Source organism: Acomys russatus, chromosome 16 (genome assembly GCF_903995435.1).
Source record: "Acomys russatus chromosome 16, mAcoRus1.1, whole genome shotgun sequence".
NCBI classification, from domain to species: domain Eukaryota; kingdom Metazoa; phylum Chordata; class Mammalia; order Rodentia; family Muridae; genus Acomys; species Acomys russatus.
The window spans coordinates 4044584-4069188 of NC_067152.1; the positions used below are offsets into that span (position 1 = coordinate 4044584).

General features: G+C 46.8%; 1 protein-coding gene across 1 annotated transcript in view; it reads right to left on the bottom strand.

Annotated features, from left to right (window-relative positions):
* Positions 1 to 24605, bottom strand: part of Efcab5 (EF-hand calcium binding domain 5) — a 129128-nt gene that overhangs the window by 3868 nt on the left and 100655 nt on the right. The window contains exons 16-22 of the mRNA XM_051158381.1: positions 24126 to 24295; positions 22624 to 22852; positions 20045 to 20197; positions 11679 to 11779; positions 10454 to 10707; positions 7463 to 7743; positions 7068 to 7164 (exon numbers count right to left, since the gene is read on the bottom strand). Of these exons, the coding sequence (XP_051014338.1) occupies positions 7068 to 7164; positions 7463 to 7743; positions 10454 to 10707; positions 11679 to 11779; positions 20045 to 20197; positions 22624 to 22852; positions 24126 to 24295 (1285 nt within the window). The remainder of the gene's footprint in view (positions 1 to 7067; positions 7165 to 7462; positions 7744 to 10453; positions 10708 to 11678; positions 11780 to 20044; positions 20198 to 22623; positions 22853 to 24125; positions 24296 to 24605) is intronic.

Here is a 24605-nt window from a genome sequence, read left to right on the forward strand (position 1 = left end):
GCACACCTTTGGGAGGCAGAGGCAGGTGGATCGCTGTGAGTTCGAGGCCAGCCTGATCTACAAAGTGAGTCCAGGGCAGCCAAGGCTACACAGAGAAACCCTGTCTCAAAAAAAACCAAAACCAAAATTATCTTATACGTATTTATTTGTGTGTGTGTGTGTGTGTGTGTGTGTGTGTGTGTGTGTAGTGCATGTAGGCGTACATGCATATCATGGGAGTGCCCACAGAGGCTAGAAGAGTTACAGGTAGGTGTTGGCACTGGGAGCTGAATTCCAGTCCTCTGCAAGAGCAGCAAATACTTGCAGCAAGCAAGAGCGGCTGAGCCATCTTTCCAGCCCCTGAATTTGAACCCTTCATCTTCCTCCCTCAGAGCCCCACCCTACAGGCTTCTCCAGTTCTGCTGATGGCTCCTCCATCCTTCAAAACCATAGAGTCAACTTGGGCTCTTGTTCTGCTCGCATTGTACACCCAAGCTATGGAGGTATATTTTGGTTCTAACCAAAATCTGTACTATACAGACTATGGCCACTTTTCACCATCTCTGTTGGCACCACTCCTCTGACTGGTCTCTGAGTACCAAGTACCTCCCCAGCTGCCCCCCCCCACTAACCAGAAAACCTTTTTGTAAGAAGCAGAATCATTCCCCCCACCCCCAGTCTCTCTTCTTATTTCAACAGGGTCTCTGTAGTCCTGGGTATCCTGGAACTCACTATGTAAACCAGGCTAGCCTTGAACTCACAGAGATCTGCCTCTCAAGTGCTGGAATTAAAAGTGAGTGTCACCATGTCCAGTTCCTTTTTATTTTTATTATAATTAATTAATTAATTTTGGGTTTTTCAAGACAGGGTTTCTCTATGTTAGCCTTGGCTGTCCTGGACTCACTTGTAGACCAGGCTAGACTCGAATTCACAGCGATCCGCCTGCCTCTGCCTCCCAAGTGCTGGGATTAAAGGCATGTGCCACCACGCCCGGCCTCTTATTTTATTTTTTAGATGGGGTCTCGCCGCCTAACAACTCAGGGTGACTTTTGAACTCAACCCGTCTGGCCTTAGCCTTTGAGTGTGGGGAGTGTGGGGGTGTGGGGGGTGTGGGGACAGTTAGGAGTGGGGACTGTGAGGAGTGGGGGTTGGGGGGAGTGGAGGGTGGGGGTGGGTGGAGGGGTGGGGGCATGGGGGGTGGGGAGTGTGAGGAGTGTGGGGAGTGTGGGGGTGTGTGAGGGGGTGTGGGGAGTGTGGGGAGTGTAGGGGAGTGTGGGGGGGTGAGGGGTGTGGGGAGTGTGGGGAGTATGGGGAGTGTGGGGGGGGTGAGGGGGTGTGGGGAGTGTGGGGAGTGTGAGGCACTGTCTTGGCTGTCAGCGAGTCTCTTACAGCATAAACCGAGCCGGGAAATTCTTCTCCTTCAGTTTCTCCTATCATCACAGTGTGGGTCTCCGGATTGATTCAGCCCACTCCCGCACCCCATCACCCTCGTCTTGTCTTCTATGTACCTCTGATCCTTTGGCTCTGCTCCTGACACAGTGTCCTCCTGGTTATGTCAACACCACCACCACCACCACACTGTGTATTATTGCTTTCTAAGATCTTTCAAAAATTGGCCTCACTCCTGCTCAGGCGGTGATCGTCCTCCTGGTCACAGGCCCGAGCCATCACAGAGTCTCAAGCTTCATGAGAGCAGGGACCTTAGTCGGCTTTATTCGCTGCTGTTCCCCAAGGCCCTAAGACAGAGCCTGGCACACAGCCAACAGTTTTTAAGTGGTTGAGCAAAGGACGAAGCGACAAAGTTTTAGACGTGACCGGAGAATGGCAGTGGTACCAGGAGGAAAGTGGATTCTTAAGTCGGCAGCGGAGAAGTCCTAGACCAAACGACCGCACATCCCTGCAGCCTCACAGTACTCAGAAAGGTGTGTAGACACTGCATGGGAGGCACTTAGAGTCCTGGGAGGCCTCACCTTACAGAACTGAGTGACTCCCTCTCCCACTTCTAGAAATGGCTCAGGATAACACAGAGTTCTGGAGCGGGGTTAGACCAATTGAGAGTGGCAGTTCCTTCATGAAAATGGGGCACTTCACTTTTTGTTTTTCAAAACAGGGTTTCTCTGTGTAGCCTTGGCTGTCCTGGACTTGCTTTGTAGACCAGGCTGGCCTCGAACTCACAGCGATCCGCCTGCCTCTGCCACCATGCCTGGCCAGTCACTTCACTCTTAAATACGAACAAATCATTCAGTCTGAGAAACAGAGACTCAAACAGTGAAAGAGAAAGAGAGGAGAAGCTCCAGGGAGGGAAAAACTTCAAGATGCAGTTATCGGTGCCCTCACAGACCTAGGGAGGAGTGTGACCAAGGGGCTGAGGAAAGCATGTGGGGACAGAGTAGCAATGCGGGAGCCCCTCAGCATCAAATGGGCACACCTCACCCCCATCCCCCTCCCCACCCCCCCCAGACCCCCCACTCCCGGTCAGGAGAATCCGCGGATAAGACTGAGAGAATTTGTCAGAAAGTAAAGCAAAAAGGGCAAAAGCATAGAAAACAGGAGAGAAAGCAAGGCACTTGCTTACCTACATAGGAACTCTAGGGATCAAGCCCAGGGCTTCATGCCAGCCAGGTGAGAGATCTACTATTGAGCTATGTTCTAGCCACGAAGCACAGGATTTTTAAGATTGAGTCTGGGAGAGGCAGGGTCTGAATAACGTGTTACAGAGGTGGACCGCAGGAAAGGGAGTGGAGGGTCTCACCAGCCCGCAGGGCATCTGTGCTGGCCGTTCCAGCAGGCACAGCCTCAAGCTAAGGCGTGTGATCCAGTGCGTGGAACCCGCCTCGGTGGGGGCACCTGTGCACTGCACCACTCTCACAGCTGTGGCAGCAGCCTAGGTCTAGGCGAGGACCTGGATTTCCCAGCTGAAAAGGCCCAACAAATATCCAGATCAATGGGGGAAAACAGCCATGTCAAGGCTTGTTGTTATGAAATGTCACAACTCTGGGGATAAAGGGATGAGCCTATGGCTTCTGAGGAGATGCCAAGCCAAGGTAACAGTTGCAAAATCAGAAACAAGAAAGGCTTTCAACATCTCAACAACAAGCTTGGAAGTTAAGAGGCCACAGAGACTCTTAGGGTCTGTGCCCAAGGGAACCGAATATGCATGCTCATTAAAAATATTGTAAACAAATGTCCCTGGCAACACAATCCCAAGAGCCAAGCCCCAAGATACCAGAGGCTCATGAACCAATAAGTGGATAAATGAAATAAAGCATATCTATATGTAGAAAATTAGGCCATAAGAAAGGAATGAACAATTAATATACACTGAAATGTAACTGAACCCTGAAAACACCATGATGAGTGAAAGAAACCAGACACAAAAGGCCACCTATTGTATAATCCTGTTTATGTCAAAAGTCTGGATTGGCAAATCCAAACAGACAGAGAACAGATCAGCGGTTGCTAGGAAATAGAGTGAGAAAAGAGAGGGAGTGAGTGCTAATGGGGCCAGGGATTATTTTTGAAAGTGCTATAAAATTAGATAGTGGTGATGACTGCACAACCAAACCCCCGAGCTGTGTATTTCAGAATGCAGAAGTGAATGATACTCACGTGATATCTCTCTCTCTCTCTCTCTCCCCCCCCTTTCTCTCCCTTCCATTCTTTCTTTTGTTTCTTCTCCCCCCCCCCCCCGCGCCCCTTTTTGAGACAGGATTTCACATCCCCCACGCTGACTTGTACTTTGTTATGTAACCAAGATGACCTTAAGATCTCTCTCCCTCTACTTCCTCTCATTTCGGTGAAGGTATGTATATAAAAAAAATTCTTCTTTACTCCCAGCACTGGGGAGGCAGAGGCAAGCAGATCTCTGTGAGTTCGAGGCCAGCCTGGTCTACAAAGTGAGTCCAGGACAGCCAGGGCTACACAGAGAAACCCTGTCTCAAAAAACAAGAAAGAAAGAAAGAAAGAAAGAAAGAAAGAAAGAAAGACAAGTCAATGTGTCTCAAGTTAAAGAGTTTCCTCTAAACTGGTGACCTTTTACTTTCGAGTGAGAGAACTGAAACATCAAAACAACAAAAACAACAACAAACCAAACCAGAAACAAAAACCGTCCTAAGTCCCAAATTCTAATTGCCTTCAAAATGACTCTTCCCAGGAAAGTCCAAATCAACATGAGGGATAAATGATAACATTTTCAGACATGAAATGCCTGGGAAATGCAGCGTTCATGTTTTTTTTTTTCCCCCTCGGAAAACTACTGCGGAAGGAGAGCCAGGCGGTAGAGCGCCGCCGCAGCTAAGTGCCAGAGTCTCGGTCCTAGACCCAGAGGTTAAGGAAAACGAGAGAAGACAAAAGAAAGAAAACTGCTATTGGGATAATGTACGGAGAGTGGGCGACTCTGAAACGCTCAGTCTTAAATGTGACGCTTTCATCAAACTTCTTCCTTTAAGGCTAAAGACCTAGGAGGAGGAAGAGGAGGAGGAAGAGGAGGAGGAGGAGGAGGAAGAGGAGGGATTGTAAGAGCCTGAAGTGATGGATGACTCCAAGGAAACAGACATCAGGGTGGATATCAACGGAAGATTCTTTTTTTTTTTTTTTTTTTTTGGTTTTTGGTTTTTCGAGAGAGGGTTTCTCTGTGTAGCCTTGGCCATCCTGGACTCACTTTGTAGACCACGCCTGCCTCTGCCTCCCAAGTGCCTGGATTAAAGGCGTGCACCACCACGCCCGGCCCCTAGAAGAGCTTTTCTTAAATCTGTAAGAAGGCCATACAAACTTTGAGCTTTAACAGATTGCCCCACCATGAGGGTCAGTCCTCTCCTGACAAACAGAAAGACGCACCCAAAGAACACCTTTCCTCCTCCTCCTCCTCCTCCTCCTCCTCCTCCTCCTCCTCTTCCTCCTTCTTCTGTTTTTGTTTTTGTTTTTTGAGACAGGGTTTCTCTGTGTAGCCCTGACTGTCCTGGACTCACTTTGTAGACCAGGTTGGCCTCGAACTCACAGCTATCCACCTGCCTTTGCCTCCCGAGTGCTGGGACTAAAGGAGAATTTCTTGATACAGCTTTACCGAAATGAGAGGACTGCTATCTGGGTGACCTACGAACTTTGTTGACTGCTCCCTTGGTAACACTAAAGGGGTGGGTGGAGGCGGTGAAGGGCAAGGCTGCCAATAGCTGGCTGTGGGCGGCGTCCCATTCTGTTACCTGCAGTTCTGACTTCTGCCACCTGAGGACACTGTTGGAAAACAAAACGCTGTGGGCAGTGTTTTTTTGTTGTTGTTGTTGGTGGTGGTTTTTTTTTTTTTTTTTCGGTCAAGGCTTTTGAGGGTTAGAGTTCAAAGCCTGGACAAGTGGTGGAAATCTGCACGTCCTGGGAGGGCAGCGAGTAACAGCAGGTGGCTTTAACAGGTTAGTGTGAGGCAGCGACTCACGAGATTCCTTTGAGGCATTGGTGCTCAGCGGCAGAAGGAGCCTTTTGCCTCTCCCTGGGTGGGGAATGGGCTTATTAAGGGGAAGCTCCTGACAGCGTGGAAGGGCTAAGCCCGTCCCTTGCACAAGTCCGGTCTGTAGTGCCTGTGGATCCAGAGGCTCCCAAGAATGAGCGCTGAGTCCTGTGTTCATGTCGAATTCCAAATTCGAAACCAGGCTCCCATTACTCGTGGGCCACGTTAATTCAATTTGAGTCTCCTCTCCTGTCCCCAAAGCACTCGCAAGCTTCTGGGATTACCCTCACTTTCCTAGTGGCATCTCCGGTGTCCCCATTACCCTAAGCTCAGTGCTCTGCCACCCCTGTGCCTATAGCCTGAGGAGTGCGGCTAGTCTCCCTGCCGTTGTCTTGCCCTTCCTTTCTTCCAGAGGTCTCTACGGTTCGGTTCGGTGACCTGGTGGACTCTCTGCACTGAGTAGGAGAGGGAGAGGAGAGGACCGGATTTAGGGAGTCCAGGATGCCTGGCTGCAGGCTTCAGTCTCCCCACCCTAGGCCCTTTCCTTTGGAGATAATTTTTTTACTTTTATTTTTTATTAATTTATTAATTCTTATTTTTTTTTAATTCATTCATATTACATCTCAATAGCTATCCCATCTCTTGTACCCTCCCATTCCTCCCTCCCTCCCACACTCCCCCACTCCACTCACCTATGACTGTGACTGAGGGGGACCGCCTCCCCCTGTATTTGCAGTTGAGTGGAGAGTGGGGACTGACTTTCACAGGAACTCTGGTGCCCCATGTTTGACCCCATCCCCTTTATGGGGAGGCCTGGTGGCACTCAGAGGAAGGACAGCAGGCCACCAAGAAGAGGCTTGATACCCTTTGGAGATAATTAACAGAGCCAGTTCTCCTGTAAGAGTGGGTCGGGTGTGGGGGCGCTGTGGGTTTTGTTTTGGAGACTGAGTCTCACACACAGCGCTGGCTGGCTGGCCACAGACCAGGCTGGCCTTGAACTTGCAGACCCTTCGGCACCTGCCTTTCACATGTAGTCAGGGACTATTCTTTCCTAAGTTTCAGAGAGGAGCATGTATTTTTCACCTAGCTCCCTGGCACGCACGGCCTGAGGCTTTTGGCAGAGGGATCCCGTGCTCATGCAGGTGAGAGCCGCCTTGCTGTGCTCCTTACTGTGCTCTTTGCCGGCTCTCCTCTGAAAGGCCCACATACCATCTTCTACACACTAACGAGTCTTTGCTCTTTTACTGTAGCAAAAAAAAAAAAAAAAAAAAAAAGAAGATTTTTTGCTCACTGTTCTGAGGCTCACTGCAGCTGCTGTTTGTTCGCTTTGAGATGAAGACGGTTGTTGCAGTGTCGCCCTGGCTGGCCCTGAATCTCTGGCCTGAAGTACTCCCCTCCTGAGTCAGCTTCCTCAGTAGTGAGGGCTATAAACATGCTTTGGGTAATGTACACGCAGGCAGCCTTGTGGATTCTCATGTGGAGCAGGGACACTTCGGGGGATAGGGCACACTGTAGATTGTATCCTTCCTTTTAGGAAACCCACAAACACTTTTACTTTCACGTTTGTTTCATGATAACGGAAGTCTCTCATAGGTTTTGCTTTGTTTCATTTTCTGCTAGCATACATATAAATTATCAGGCAGACTCTTACCTTCGATATATTCCAAAACAAGGTGTACATCAATATCCACATTGCTAGCGCTCGGGTCAAACACACAGAGCTCCTCAACTAAGTGCTTGTTAATGTACTGCAAACAGAGAACAAAAGAGAAGTTGTGTGGTCACGCGGGGGGAGAAACATAGCCCAGCTCCCCAGCTTGCACAACCCCACACGGGGAGACGCTCCACAGGCGAAACAAATCTCTGGCGTCAGCTGCTAAGATCATGGCGGGCTCTGGGGTGCGTGGTTTGGGGAGAGGGGTTGTGAGACAGGATTGGGAAAGGCGGGCTTTTGAGTTGTTTGTGAACACAGGTGTGGGCTCTGAAGGTGTCTCCACTGTGTGGCTGTCCTCGCATCTGTACACAGGGAAACATCCAGATACTCACAAACTTCCAGTTATCCCACTCTTCCAAGTCACTGAACGAGTCTATCTCCTGCTGTGAGAAGAGGATGACTCCTCTCAGGATGTCGTGCACCAGGGCCACGTTGGCTTCAATGTCCTGGGGATCGGTGCCTTGAGGAAAGTCTGTGTAAGGCCTGTGCTCGTAGAGCAGCAGTGACACGAAGTCCATGGAGGTGAGGAGCTGGAGGCACTCCCGCAGCTCCTGCAGCATGGTGCGGAAGAACAGCATCCCCGCGCGCTTCACTTCTCCTGCCTTTTCCATCTCTGCAATCACACACGTTAGTCTGTCAGAGCATTCTGAGCATGTCGTAATCACCTAGTTTTCAGACAAAATATGATTTCTTAAGCCATTTTAGTTTCCCTAATCATGAAATAAGAAAGCCAAATAGGGGCTGGAGAGATGGCTCAGTGGTTAAGAGCACGGAGTGCTCTTCCAGAGGTCCTGGGTTCAAGTCCCAGCAACCACATGGTGGCTCGCAACCATTTATAATGTGATCTGATCATACTGTACACGTAATAAATAAAATCTTCTTTAAAAAAAAAAAAGCAAAATAGAGTTATATCTGATGTATAATTTAGGGATAAAAATTGGGGGAAAATCTGAGTTTTATAGTTAGGGCTTAGGTTGAAGGGTTTCTCCATTTCTAATTATATTGTCTTTTGAATTTATATATATATACACACACACACACATACATATATACACACATATGTGTGTGTATATATGTATTTGTGTGTATATATAAATATATGCATATTCTTTTGAGGGACTAGGGCCAATCCTTTCTTTTTTGGAGAGAGATAGGAATTAAATAAATGAAGCTACTTTTATTGGGCCTGGCAACTCAGGCCCTAATCTGAGCTATGTGGAAGGTGGAGGTGGGGAGCTTTTGAGTTCAAGGTCTATCTGTGGACAATGTTGTGAGACCCTGTTTCAAAATTAAAGTTAAAATAGGGCTAGGGATATAACTTAGTGATTAGAGCACCTGCCTGAATTGTGCAAATCTTGGGGTTTAATCCCCAGTGCCACAAATAAGAGGTGTCCGACCTCAAGGACTGCGCATAGTAACCCTCGCAGGACGCACATTTTCTTTCCCCTTTGCCTGCTCCCTCACTTGTCTTCTCTCTCATCTTAAGCGAGCCTCCTGCATTAGCCTCTGAGGCAGCTGGGATTGCAGGCTGCTGTCACCACACCTGGGCCGCCTTCCTTCCTGTCAGACTCTATGACAGCTATGAAGCTCTTTCCACTTAATCCCACACAGTGGGATGTATGGTTCGATTTGATTTATTCTAGTGGAGGTTTTCTTGCTGCCTTCTTCTCAGCCACTCCCTCAGCATAGCCCTAGATGATGCTATGCTAAGGGTGTCCTAGGGCACATGGAGTCACAAGAGCTAGGGCCTGGGCTTGGCTTAGCTAGTGGCTTGTTAAAATCCACTTTAGCTTTGTAAGTTGTAGCTCTTCCATCTGTAAAATGAGGTGTTCAAATTATATGATGCTATGTAAACCATCAAAAGCCAAGTTCAAGTGCAGCTTTTACCATCTGTGGTTTTTTGGTGTTTTTGTTTTTGTTTTTGCCAAATCTCACTTTCCGCTTCTGTGAAATGGGCCATTGCTATTGCCTTGGGAAGGGTATGGCAAAGGCCGTGAGAGCGTGTCTCAGTGGACGGGCCATCTCACCTCTAATGGCGGGGCCCTCGCTGAGATGATGATGGAAGCCCTTGAGCTTTGCTAGGTTGTAGATGATACACGCCCTTGAGGCTAAGACTGTAGAAGGGCATTCTTTTCACATGGAAAGATCTACATACTGAAATGATTAACTTAGGAAAACAGATCCTTCACCTCTGTGCCTGTGGTCTCCCAAGGAAACCTTTAATCCAGACTGTTACCATGTTCACAGTGCCTAGGACCTCATTACCATATTCACAATACCTAGGACCTCATTACCATGTTCACAATACCTAGGACCTCATTACCATGTTCACAGTACCTAGGACCTCATTACCATGTTCACAATGCCTAGGACCTCATTACCATATTCACAATACCTAGGACCTCATTACCATGTTCACAATGCCTAGGACCTCATTACCATGTTCACAATACCTAGGACCTCATTACCATATTCACAGTGCCTAGGACCTCATTACCATATTCACAATGCCTAGGACCTCATTACCATATTCACAGTACCTAGGACCTCATTACCATATTCACAGTACCTAGGACCTCATTACCATATTCACAATGCCTAGGACCTCATTACCATATTCACAATGCCTAGGACCTCATTACCATGTTCACAATGCCTAGGACCTCATTACCATATTCACAATACCTAGGACCTCATTACCATATTCACAATGCCTAGGACCTCATTACCATATTCACAGTACCTAGGACCTCATTACCATATTCACAATGCCTAGGACCTCATTACCATGTTCACAGTACCTAGGACCTCATTACCATGTTCACAATGCCTAGGACCTCATTACCATATTCACAGTACCTAGGACCTCATTACCATATTCACAATACCTAGGACCTCATTACCATGTTCACAGTACCTAGGACCTCATTACCATATTCACAGTGCCTAGGACCTCATTACCATATTCACAGTACCTAGGACCTCATTACCATATTCACAATACCTAGGACCTCATTACCATGTTCACAGTACCTAGGACCTCATTACCATATTCACAATGCCTAGGACCTCATTACCATGTTCACAGTACCTAGGACCTCATTACCATGTTCACAGTACCTAGGACCTCATTACCATGTTCACAGTACCTAGGACCTCATTACCATGTTCACAGTACCTAGGACCTCATTACCATGTTCACAGTACCTAGGACCTCATTACCATATTCATAATGCCTAGGACCTCATTACCATATTCACAGTACCTAGGACCTCATTACCATATTCACAGTGCCTAGGACCTCATTACCATGTTCACAGTACCTAGGACCTCGGTCTTCTTCACTTCCCCGGAGAATTCGCCCAGTACTTCATCAGAGGCGGTCTGGATCATCTTCGCCATCTTCTGCAGATCTTTGTATTCTTGGTACAGCAGCATCCTGCTGCGGCCGATGTTAACATCGAGGACTCCAATAGCCTCTCTTGTTCGCTGCCGAAGTGGAATTGCAATGTGGGTTTCTCCATCAGCAGAAGCCAAAATAACTTCTGACGTGTCTGTGCATTTAAAAAGGAAGTCCCTGAAACCAGAGCAAATGAGCACAGGTCTCTTACACGTTAGCCCGCTCACAGTGTTCCACCCGAACACGCCAGATATACCACCCAGCTTGCCCCAGTGTGCCCGCCATTGTAGTGTTGCGACCGTCGGTTTCACAGGATTCTGTCCTTTGGCTCAACTCAGGTGGATGCGTCTCCGCTTGAACATGCCTTCAGCAGACAGCCTTCCCTGAAAAGCTCACTTAAGGTAGCAGCCCCCGGTTGTTCGGCGTCATGCGGCTCTGCCTCTGGGTCTAACACGGGGTAGTTACACTTTGCTGAAAGTGTTGATGAATTCTGGAAGAGTCCCTAAGAGCAGAGCTGAAGGCAAGGACACTTATGCAAGTTCCTTATGAGCAAGTGCTCACTGCAGAAACCTGTGAGGAACCGAGGAAGCAGGAGCCGGATTAGGCAGACAGGGAGGAGCTAATAGATCCAGTCTGTCCAGCCGAGTCCCAAGGCGATCTAGGATGAGCCGTGTTTGCAGGCAAGGGAGGGGGGTTGCACTCTGGCACCGGTTTATCGTAGGCTGTCAGCTGCGCTAGGTGTGTGTGTGGGGTGGGGTGGGGTGAGAGAGTACATGGGAATCTGAGGAAACTGCTAAGGGGCTCTAATCACCTGAGGGCATTTCCTCAGAGAAACTTTCCCTGCAGGAAATATGGCCAGAGGTGGGCAGGGATCTGGGCAGGGTGGCTGCACACCTGCTCCAGTGAGAGATTAAAAAAAAAAAAAGTGCCTCCTCTCCGGCTTGTGCTAGTGATGAGAAGAACACATGCATTCTGACATTCATGGAACTGTGAATATTGCGTTCACAAGACTTATTTTTAGTCCTGTTTGGTAAGTTTAAAAATAATAAATGAGCCATTAGAACCAGCCAGGGTGTGCTGATCAAGGCATAAGCCATGACTTCAGATCCATCATCACCGCAGTCAGATGACCCCGAGGCGTCCCCTACCTGAAGATGCAGGACTTCCTGGAGATGGCTGGGGTCCCTGTAAGGATTTCTGCTAGACCGAGAGAATCTGTAACCATTGTACGGCGTAAAACATAGTCTTCCTGAGGAAGAGGAAGAGATCGCGTTAGAAAGCAGGAGGACGCCAGCACTGCACATATTCTGGCCCATTAAAGGAGCAACATTCCAAAAGTGAAATGTTTATTTTAACACATGGATTAAAAAAAAAAAAAAATCTGATAGAGCTGTGTGTTTATGGTTTTTTTTTTTTTTTTTTTTTTTTTTTTTTTCTTGTGTGTTTTGCTTTGAGACAGGGTTTCACCGTGTGGCCCTGGCTGGTCTAGAACTCCCTATGTAGACCAGGTTGGCCTCTGACTCATAAAGACCGCCTGACTCTGCCTTCAGTGTGCGCCACCACAGCTGTATAAGCTGTGTGCTTATAGCGGTTCTTGTACTAAAATGTGCACTGTGGGCCTGATCTGGCAGTACATGCCTGTAATCCCAGCATGTGGGAGGTAGCGATGGGAGGATCATAAATTTAAGGTTAGTCTTGGCTACACAGTGAATTCCAAGCCTGCCTAGGTAAGAATCCATCTCAATAAACAACATATATTACGTTCTATCTTCAGTTTCCTCCTTCCTCCTCTCTTCCCAGTCCCTCCTTCCCACCTCCCCTCTCCCCCTGGTCCACTTTCCTTTTGTTTCTCTTCAGAAAAGGGCAGGCCTCTCAAGGACACCAAACAAACATGGCATATCAAGTTGTAACAAGACTAGGTACCTCCCCTCGTATTAAGGCTGGGAGAGGTAATGCAATGGGAGGGAAAGGGTTCCAAAAGCAGGCAAAAAAAAGTCAGAGACAGCCCCTGCTCTCGCTGTGAGGAGTCTCACAGGAAGACCAAGCCACACAACCATAACACATATGCAGAACGCCTGGGTCAGACCCACGCGGGCTCCCTGATTGCCACTTCAGTCCCTGTGAGCTGCTGTGAACCATGGTTAGTTGAGTTTGTGGGTTTTCGTGTGGTGTCCTTGACCCTCTGGCTCCTACAATCCTTTCTCCCCTGCTTCTGCAGACTTCCCAGAGTTCCGCCTAATCTTTGGCTGTGGGTCTCTGCATCTGTTCCCATCAGTTGCTGGATGAAACCTCTCTGATAACAATTGTGATAGTCTCCAATTGATTTTTTTTTCTTTTTCTTTTTCTTTTCTTTTTTTTTTTTTTTTTTTTTTTTTTTTTTTTTTTTTTTGCCAGTCATGTTTGGTTCTATCCTAGGTCTCTGGGCTATCCAGCCTCTGCTTCCTGGCCCTCCTGGTCTCCCTCTCCTGGTGTGAGTCTTAAGCTGGAGCTGTCATTGGTTGGCCACTCCCATAAATTCTGTACTACCTCAGCACACCTTCCAGGCAGAACATACTGTAAGTGGAAGGTTTTGCGGCTGGGTTGGTGTCCCAGTCCCTCCACTGGAAGTCTTGCCTGGTTACAGAAGATGGCCAGTTCAGGCTCTGTATCCTCCATTACTAGGGGTCTTAGCCAGGCTCACCCCTGTAGATTCCTGGGAGTTTCCATTGCTTTAGGTTTCTACCTTGTCCCTACCCCTGAAATGTCCCCTCCCCCCATTCCAGTCATCTCTCCCAATACACTCTCCCTCCCCCTTTCCCCAAGCTAAATCCTCCTGTTCCTGTCCCCACCTCCCCAGTTCACCTGCAATGTTTATTCTATTTCCCCTTTCTAGAGAGATTCGTGTGTTGTCTGCCCTCACCTCCCCCGCCCCCCCCCCGACACCCCCCCTCCACTTGAGCCCTCCTTCTTACTTAGTCTCTCTGGGTCTGTGAATTGTAGCATGATTATCCTTTATTTTAGAGCTAATATCCACTTATAAGTGGATACCATGTTTGTCTTTCTGGATCTGGGTTACCTTATTCAGGATGATTTTTTTTTTTTCTAGTCCCATCCATTTGCCTGCAAATTTCATGATTTTTTAAAAAACAGCTGAGTAATACTCCATTGTATATATGTACTACATTTTCTTTGTTTACTCTTTGGTTGAGGGACATCTAGGTTGTTTCAAGTTTCCGGTTATTAGGAATAAGTGCTATGAACTTAGTTGAGTACGTGTTCTTGTGTTAGGCTAGAGTGTCTGTTGGATATGTACCCAGGAGTGGTCTTGAGGGAGATTGATTCCCAACTTTCTTTGTTTCTTTTCTTTTCTTCCTTCCTTCCTTCTTTCCTTTTTTTCTTTCTTGGTTTTTCATTGTTGTTGTTGTTGCTATTGTTTTGCTTTTCGAGACAGGGTTTCTCCGTGTAGCCTTGGCTGTCCTGGACTCACTTTGTAGACCAGGCTGGCCTCGAACTCACAGCGATCCGCCTGCCTCTGCCTCCCGAGTGCTGGGATTAAAGGCGTGCGCCACCACGTCCGGCAAGCACCATATTGATTTCCAAAGTGGCCTACAAGTTTGCACTCACTAGCAGTGGAGGAGTGTTCACCTTGCCCCACATCCTTACTAGCCATGAGCTGTCACTTGTGGTTTTGATCTTAGTCATTCTGACAGGTGTAAAATGGACTCTCAGAGTCATGTAGATCTGTATTTTCCCAATGGCTAAGGATGGTGAACATTTTTTGTTTGTTTTTGTTTTTGTTTTTTCAAGACAGGGTTTCTCTGTGTAGTCTTAGATGTTCTGGGTTCACTTTGTAGACCAGGCTGGCCTTGAATTCACATCGATCCACCCGCCTCTGCCTCCCAAGTGCTGGAATTAAAGACATGTGCCACCACGCCCAGCTTGGTGAATATTTCTTTAAGTGCTTCCCAGACATTAGAGATTCTTCTGTTGAGAATTCTCTGTTTATATCTGTATCCCATTTTTTATTTGGATTATTTGGTTGGTTGATGTCTAGTTTCTTGAGTTTTTTTGTTTTGTTTTGTTTTTTGTTTTGTTTTGTTTTGTTTTGAGACAGGGTTTCTCTGTGTAGCTTGGTTGTCCTGGACGAGGCTGGCCTCAAACTCACATCAATCCGCCTGCCTCTGCCTCCTGCGTGCTAGGATTAAAGGTGTGCACCATTACACCCGGCTCTTGAGTTCTTTATATATTTTGGATATTAGCTCTCTGTCAGATATGGAGTTGGGGAAAATCTTTTCCCGTTCTGTAGACTGCCATTTTCTTCTATTGATGGTGTCCTTTGCATCACAGAAATCCTTTTACTTTCATTTATTGACTGTTGTTCTTAGTGCCTGCACAGGAAGTTGTCTCCTGTGCCAATGGGTTCGAGGCTGTTCTCTACTTTCTCTCCCATCGACTTAGTGTATCCAGGTTTATGCTGAGGTCTTTGGTCCACTTGGGCTTGACTTTTGTGCAGGGTGATAGATATGGGTCTATTTGTACTCTTCAGCATGCAGTCATCCAGTTAGACCAGGACCATTTGTTGAAGATGCTTTATTTTTTCTATTGCATATTTCTGGCTTCTTAATTAAAAAAAAAAAATCATGTGTCCATAGGTGTGTGGATTTACTTTGGGGCCTTTGATTCTATCCCATTGGTCAACCCGTCTGTTTTTTATGCTCCAATAGGATAGCTCTGTAGTACAGCTTGAAATCAGGGATGGTGACACCTCCAGAAGTTCTTTTATTGTATAGGATTGAAACAAAGACTTTTAATATCTTTCTACCACAATTGCTTAGCATGTAAGGATCAAATTAGTATATCTTCAGATTATATTGTGTTAGAATATTTGATCTTAGAAATTGTTGGTTGAGTTGTTCATTTGAATTTCATAAAAATTTTTCAAATGGATTTTAATTTGAGACTGGGACACAGTTCCCACACACTTCTGCCTTTGGTATTATGGAACTATGTAGAGATGTGTTCTTAAATTGGTGATTATAAAGTCAACACATCAATCAATTCTAAAAAGTGTTAGAAATATTCTCTGTGCTACAGCATCAAATATTCAGCCAAGATTTTAATTCTTCATATAAATGTAAGCAAACACATCTCATTAGTTTACAAATTTTTTTTCTTCAAAATTAAAATATATAAAATTATATGTATAGCAAAAGAATCTTTAATATGATTTATGATTAGTAAATACTGGATTTATAAACCTATTTTAATTTATTTTTATTTTATGTGCATTGATGTTGTGTCACATTTGTGTTTGTGTAAAGGTGTCTGATCCCCTGTAAGTGGAGTTGTAGACAGTTGTGAGGTGCCATGTGGGTGCTGGGAATTGAACTCAGGTCCTCTGAAAGAGCAGCCAATGCTCTTAGCCACTGAGCCATCTCTCTAGCCCCTGTAAAGCCCTTTTCATACTTATTGGGTTGTGTAAAAATTTCGTGGGCACTCACCTGCTGCAGCACTTGGGAGAGCAGGCCCTGCACCTCATGCAGCACGGTAGAGCTGGCGCTGGATGTGGGGGATATAGGTGAGCTGGCCCCGAGGGTGTGAGAACGGGAGGGCTGGGGGGGGGGGGGGGGGCTGACCAGCTCAGATACCTCTCTGACCCAGGTCCAGGACTTTGAATTGGTCCACCCCAACATTTACTCCATCAGTGAACTGCTGGAGAACATGAAGGGGGCCAGTCCTGCAGATCCAAAACTAAAGGACCTCCATGACATAGGGTAACAACAGGATGTCCAAGAGGAGTCCCAGTGAGGAGCCGGTACTGACAGAGTGTCGAAGCCAGAGGCCAACGATTCATCGACATGAACATTGCAAGTAAAGAAGTGTGGACAAAAGGGTACACTGTGTGACACACTACAGCTTCCACAATGAGATTTTTTTTTTCTCTGTTGGGGGTGAAAGTTGCAGGGGTGGGGGGTGGGGTACGAAGGGAGGGGTCGGTGAGTGAGATTGAGGTGCATGATGTGAAATTCACAAATAACCAATAAAAAGTAAAAAAAAAAAAAAAAATCTTGGGGAAAAAGAAGTTGCAAATTTGAAATAATAAGTTACGCTCTAGGCTGTGGGTCTTGGCCCCTTCAAGGGTGGAGTAGAATAACTTTCACAGGGTTGCCTAAAATCATCAAAATAACACAGGTTCATTGTGATTTGTAGGAGTAGCAAAATTACGGCTATGAAGTAGCAACACAAACAACGCTCCGGTTTGGGGGCTGCCACAGCACGAGGAGCTGTGCTAAAGGGCCGCAGCAGTAGGAAGGCTGGCCGAGAGCTGCTGGCTGCTCTAGGGGAAGCTGGAGGGAACTTCCGTGCTGAGGCGGGAAGCCACTCTGGATCTGACGTTCTGCTGGGCCTTGCGTTGTCCCCTTGTCAGAGAGCATTTGAGGTCTCTAAACAGCGGTCTGTTTGTTTGTTTGTTTGTTTGTTTTAAAGACTGTGTTTAATTAAAACTGAGTCATGTTGTAAAGAATCCAGAGGCGGGGATAAAATACTAACAACTGGTGGTGGCTTTTACCACATTAGCAAGACCACTGCTTAAATACCCTGCTCATGAACCCAGCTGCTCGCTCAATACTTCCACCCAGATGTCTAACAGACATTTCTAATTATATTTGAAACCCCTTTAGAGCCAAGTGGTGGGGGCACACACCCTTATCCCCAGCCCTCCGGAGGCAGAGTCAGGTGAATCTCTGAGTTTAAGGCTAGTCTGGTCTACAGACTGAGTTCTAGGACAACCAGGGCTACACAGAGAAATAAAACAAGACAAACAAAAACCACAGCATAACAAAAACCTACCACTGCCCAAAAAAAAAAAAAAAAAAAAAAAAAAAAAAAAAAAAAAAAAAAACCCAAACCAAAAAGCCTTTTGGGTGGGGGGGTGCTGGTGAGATGCCTCGGTGAGTAGGGAAAGTGGTCACTTGCTGCTATGCCTGACAAACGGAGTTTGGTCCCTGGGACCCACATGGTTAGGAGAGAACCAGTTTCCAAACGCTGTTCTGGTCTCTGTCTGGCCATGCCATCACTAGGACACTGGCTCCTGGGAAGTCTCTTCCCCCTAACCTTTCTACATGGTCTTTTTCATCATTATGAGCGGTCCTGAGCAGACAGACCATGGCTCTTGTGGTTTAGTCCATGTTGTCAAGATACAAACATTAAACACCGGCAAGCCGCGCTTCTTGGTTACTGGGTTGGGCTATTTTGGCCATTTGCTCTAGTTGCTGTATTCCTCAAAACCTTGAAAAGATGCTTCTGAGTCCTTCTCAGACCCCACTTTAGCCATACTGGGCTGGTAGCTTGTCAGGTGGAGTAGATTACTCTCAGTCTGAGGATAACAGAAAGTGTACCCCGCTCCCCCCCGCCCCATTCCTAACCCGCCCTGAGGAATGATGCAGAGACTGGAGAGCCAATCGAGCGTCAAGAGCACAGTGCTTCTGCTCTCTAACCCCAAGGCTCCATCAGCTCGGTCAAGCCATGGAGAGGACAACAGGGGCTTTAGTCCTTTCCTTTCCTGACTGGGTCTCACTATGTAGCTCAGGCTGTCTTTAAACTCACCATTCTTTTGTCTCAGTCTCTGAAGTACTGGGATCGTGGGCATGAACGATCATATATGTCCTTATTTACGTTTAAAGAAGATGCCTTTTCATCCAGAGGAAAATGCTAACGTTAAAGGTGAGCAGAAAGAAGCAAAGCGATCACGGAGCAGGTGTTTGCTATGCAGATGTGGGGGAGGGGGGATCACGGAGCAGGTGTTCGCTATGCAGATGGGGGAATCACGGAGCAGGTGTTTGCTATGCAGATGGGGGGAATCATGGAGCAGGTGTTTGCTATGCGGGATGGGGGAAGGGGGGGATCACGGAACAGGTGTTCACTATGCGGGGGGGGGGGGCGGGCGGAGATCACAGAGCAGGTGTTCACTATGCAGATGGGGGGTGGGGGAGTGGGGATCACAAAACAGATGTTCGCTATGCAGATGGTGGATCACAGAGCAGGTGTTTACTATACAGATTGATGGAGGGGTGGAATTACAGAGCAGAGTGTTCACTATGCAGATCAGGGGGCGGTGGGGAATCACAGAGCAGGTAGGTATTCACTATGCAGACAGGGGATCACGGAGCAGATGTTCACTATACAGATGGGGGGGGGAGGAGCCTTTGAAGGGTTTTGTTCCTATGATGTAACTATGTCCTAAAACAGCACTCTCACCACCTCCTATTTTACTCATCCGATTCTGGCATGTGCTGCCTCTTTGGCCAGTGGATGCATCCCAGGATGAGTCAGAAGAAATTTTCTTTTGTAGGCCTCAAAAATTGGAACTTAAAAATAAAATTATAATTCATATGTATGCATGCGTGCCTGCTTATCTATATGTATAGCTTGTATGTGTAGATGCCCACAGAAGACAAGAGCAACAAGTGCACGTCACCACTCAGCTATCTCTCCGATCCGCCCAAATTGGAACATTTACTTGTTTGTTTAATATATTCGGTGTGTGCTTGCATGAGTCCATGTGCACCATGTGCATGCAGCAGCCTGTGGAGGCCAGGAGAGGGCACTGCATCTCCTAGAACAGGAATTGCAAGTGGCTGTGAGCTGGAAGTGGGCTGCTGAAGCAGGGCTCTGGGAGGGGCAGCCAGTGCTCTCAACTGCTGAGCTCCAGCTCCACCCTCCAAACACTGCAACTTTCTCTTTGCTTGCTTGCTTGTTTGTTACAGGGCTCTGGGAGGGGCAGCCAGTGCTCTCAACTGCTGAGCTCCAGCTCCACCCTCCAAACACTGAAACTTTTTGTTTGCTTGTTTGTTTGTTTCAAGACAGAGTTTCTCTGTGTAGCCTTGGCTGTCCTGGACTCCCTTTGTAGACCAGGGTGGCCTCGAACTCACAACGATCCACCTGCCTCTGCCTCCCGAGTGCTGGGCAAACATTGGAACTTTTAAGCTGGATTCTTTCCCCCTAAGTGTGTCACTTGCCGGAAGGAGAAAACCTATCTCCAGGAGGCCCCGGATCTGGTCATACTGGAAGCCTGCTAGCTTCTCACTCATTTTCTTTCTCCCCTACATGTGCGTGTGCAAGCGTGTTTGCCACATGTGTGGAGGTCAAAAGACAAGCCTCAGTAGTTGATTCTCTCCTCCTGCCGTGTGGGATACGGGGATCAAACTCATGAGAACCGCAGAAGAGTGCTTGTATTTACTGAGCCGTTTCCCCTAGCTGACTCTTACTTTTTTCTTTATTTTGCTCAAACAATGTTCCTTTGTCCCGAAGGCAATTTGTAATAGATTCTTGTTTTGTGCAACATAGAGTTTTGGGTTATTTACTCATTTCTATTGGTGTGTGTGGTTCTGGGATCAAACCCAGAGCCTTGAGCACGCTAGCAAGTGATGTAACACTGAGCCATATCCCTGATAATACGACCTCTGAGTATTAACAAGACAATATCTAGTAATTACATCATATCAAAAAGGTGTAAACACGGCCGGGCCTTGCCCACCTGTTCTGAGCTAGGCTCGATAAAGCAGGTAGTGATGGAGACGATGCCGGATGTGATGTTGAAGAGCCACCTGACGCCGGTGATCACAGTGTGGAGGATGTGCTCCCGGCTGTGAACGTAGTGATAGGCCGTGCTGAAGGCATTGGCAACACCCTGCGAAGACAGTCAAGTAGACACTTGAAAAAAAATACATGGTGGTCAGTAACGATTGTCCCCTAGGTATATGAATGACAAATCAGTTAAAGTCAGCTCTCTGAGAGGAACTCTCTGAGATTCTGCTGTGCAAAAAAAGACTGAGGACATCGAGTGTGCAAAGAGAAGCCTATATAATTTTGTATGCTTTGTGATAATGTGCAGTCACAAGAAGATAAACTTAGAAATAGAAAGAAATAAACTTCCAAAAGCCAAGATTCTGGTCCAGAGAGCTGCCCTGATTTGATACTACTACCACCACCTACTACTACTATTATTATTATTATTATTATTATTATTATTATTATTATTATTATTATTATTATCGAGACAGGTTTTCATTTCGGGCATTGCCTGTCCAGCCTGGAACTTGCTATGTAGACCAGACTGGCCTTGAATTCAGAGAGATCCACCTACCTCTGCCTCCTGAGTCGTGGGAATAAATCTGACTCTCTGTGGTCTTTACTGTCAGGTCAACGGAAAAGAGTATGCTTGGTTTCAAGACCTACAAATGCTAGCCACACAGTCTTCCTATAAGCAGAGGGCTGTTCCACAGAGAGGGGATTGATGGAATGTCCATAAACTCCAACTGTGGCCTTGCCAAAAAACTCTAGGGACCACAAATTCTCAAAAATCACACACACACACACACACACACACACACACACACACACACACACACACACACGAGAAAGAGCGATAGGTAGATTGACGTCACCTAAGGGTAACCCAGGGATTTAATTTCCAGGGCTAGAGACCTAATTTATCATCATTTGGACATGCTCACCAATAAGACTATAAAGCGGTTAATTTACCGAAAACTCCATACTCTACTATTTACTACCTAATACTTTTGTCTCATATTAGACACGAGAATGAGCATCTAGTGCTTTCCTCAGTTATCCACCCACAAGGTAAAAGAGAAAATGCAGCATAATGGCAAAGGCACACAGAAACCGGGACTTAGAGGGACGAACAACACCAGCCCAGGAAGCTCCGGACTTGCTACCGGCCAGAGGCCACACCCCCCACAGGATTTAATGCTATCCTCATTGCAGTTTATATCCATAAAATTAACCAAAACGTTCTAGCTATTTCGAAGTCTGACACATACTTATCATTTTCACAATCTAATTTGAAAATATGAGTTCTCAAGAAATATTTGGGCCTTTTCCATTTTCCTCAAAAATTATAACACTAAAATCAAGAGCTGTGACAATCTGTGTCATATTTAGTATTTCCTGTGGAAACAACAAAGGAACCGATAGAGAGCGTTGTAATTTTAAAAAAAGATATCAGAGGCTGGAGAGATGGCTCAGTGGCCAAGAGCACTAGCTGCTCTTCCAGAGGTCCTGAGTTCAAGTCCTAGCAACTACATGGTGGCTCATAAACATCTATAACGTGATCTGACGCCCTCTTCTGGCCTGCAAGTATATATGGAGGCAGAACATTGTATACATAATAAATGAATAAATCTTTTTTTTTTTTTTTAAAGAGACATCATTTTTGTTGCTGTGAAAAAAATACCCTGACACAAAACAACTTAGGGAAGAAAGGGTTAACTCCAGGCCACAGTACTCAATTTCAGGGAAGTCAAGGCAGGAACTTAAAACGTCACATGCAGACAAGAGCAGAGAGAATAAACGTGTGGCTCCTGGCTTGCTTGCTGTTATGCTCAGCTAGCTTCTTCCTCTCTTACACTGTTCAGCACCCCCTGCCTCTGAATGGTGCTGCCCACAGACCCATCTTTGGAATGGTGATGCCTAACAGGCCTCCTACATCAATTAACAACCAAGATAACACGCCCCCTCCCCCGAAATACCCACCGGCCAACCCGATCTATACAATCCCTCACTAAACCTGTCTGCTCTGGGTATTCTAGGCTGTGACAAGTTAAGAGTTAACAGTTATCCAGCTCACCCTTCTCCACTGCCCCTCCCTATTGTGAGGGTCTCAGCGGTTAGGCCATTACTTCTGTTACAAAGAATCAGTTTCTATTCCTATCCTTAGTGCCGAGACACATATGAGCAGTGCTCCAGGTGAGCTTGGGCATGGATATGTATCAGCGCCTCCACAGACGGTAAGGAACGTGTCAGAAGGCATGGATATGTATCAGCGCCTCCACAGACGGTAAGGAACGTGTCAGAAGGCATGGATATGTATCAGCGCCTCCACAGACGGTAAGGAACGTGTCAGAAGGCATGGATATGTATCAGCGCCTCCACAGACGGTAAGGAACGTGTCAGAAGTCTCATACATGCAGGAAACACAAAAGCACGACAACACTGTCTACACACAGTACCTACCCTCCATCTTTGCTTCCAGGTTTGACTCTGAAGACAGACCGAGAAGCTGTCGGCCACTGCTCTTGCAGACTTCCAGCTTACCTGATAGAATCTGATCTCATGAGGTAGGAAGATGTTTATTTCCCGAGGATCTCGAAGAGTGTCAACTGCCAGGACCCCAAAAATCCTCATATGTGCGTCCTGAAGAGGCAGAGCCAGGAATGACCCGTTGTGCTCACTCTTGCTTCGGGAGTGGTTCCAGAAGAAGATGTTGCCATGGTGTTTAACTTGGGGGACATGGATTGGCCTGCCTTCGTCCACGACAGTAAAGCTGTCGGAAAGGGTTACAAGGACAGTGATGAGTCACAGGCTTTAGACTAAACCACAGAGAAAACAAAAGTCATAATCTCCTACAACTTTAATGAGATGTGGATCAGGTAATATTACCAATTTGGAAATTCCAGCTTAGAAAGATCTTCAAAAATAATCTTAGGGCTAGAAGTGTAGTTCAAAGGTAAGAGTGCTTATGTGGCATGTGTGTGGGGGAATCCAGTTCAATCTCCAGAGACACAATAGAGAAAAATAAATAAGCAACCAACCTTAGATCTTAACAGGAAATCAACACACACACACACACATACACACACACACACACACACACACACACACAGAGGCCAGATGCCAGAGCTACATATTATGGAGTTAGCCTTGTAAAGCTGGGCCCCTAAATGGTGAATCATTTCCAGAGTGAATTCTAGAAGTGATCTGGTAAAACCATTTGATGTTATGGGGCCGGAGAGATGGCTCAGCAGTTAAGAGCACTGCTTCTCCGGCAGAGGAGATGGGTTCAATTCCCAGAACCCACATGGTTGCTCATAACTGACCACAACTCCTGCTCTAGGAGCTCTGACATTCTCTCTGGCCTCTGTAAGCATTAGGCACACAAGTGGCACACAGATATACATGCTAGCAAAACACCCATACGCACAAAATAAATTAATTAACAAAAATATAATAACACACTCTGGGAGGCAGAGGCAGATAAATCCCTGTGAGTTCGAGGCCAGCCTGGTCTACAAAGTGAGTCCAGGACAGCCAGGGCTACACAGAGAGACCCTGTTTTGGAAAAACAACAACAACAATAACAAAAACCGCTTAGGACTGGAAACCCATCAGGTCCCACTCTAGAAGCACTGGTGACCTAGAGACAGTTCTTTCTTGAGCAACTCACAAGGGTTCAAATGCCAGTTCACTTCAGAAGAGGAAATGCTGTTTTAGAAAGATACAACCAATCAGGCATGGTGGCACACACCTGGAAGCCAGCACTTGGAAGGTGAAGGCAGGAGGGCCAGGAGTTCAAGGCCAGCTAGAAACATATGAAATCCTGTCTTTAAAACATCAGAGAGGGGCTGGGCGGTGGTGGTGCACGCCTTTAATCCCAGCACTCCAGAGGCAGAGGCAGGTGGATCGCTGTGAGTTCAAGGCCAGCCTGGTCTACAAAACGAGTCCAAAACAGTCAAGGCTACACAGAGAGACCCTGTCTCGAAAAACAAAACAAAACAAAACCAGAAAAAAAAGAAGGCAGCTCTTCAACAGGTTCCTACCTGATCCCCTTCATGTCTCTGTAGAGCACTCTGTTCAGTACAAATGGAGCATCGTCCAGGGTGCAGGCCACGTTCCTCAGGAGAATGTTCCCTCTGCTAGGCAGGATCAGGTTTTCCTCTAAGAGGGAAATGTGAGCGCTGATCTTCTTGTTTCCATGAGCCTCAGCATCCTGTGGCAAAATATTTCTGGCCATGTATTTGTATCTGTCAAGCCAGATGTGGTGGCGCACCCCTGTAATCTCAAGCACTTGGGGAGGCAGAGTCGGGCGAATCTCTGTGAGTTCAAGACCCGCCGGGACCGCAAAGTATTTGTATTTGTCAACAGCTACAGAAATCTCCCAATCCCTTTGCTAGCCTGTTGGGGAATCAGGTACCAATAATTTCATTGAATAAATGATGCAGAGTTTAGCAGTCATGAGCAGTGGAGGAAGACTGGTTCCACACTGACCTTCAAACCTGAGTTTCACTTAGTCTATGACC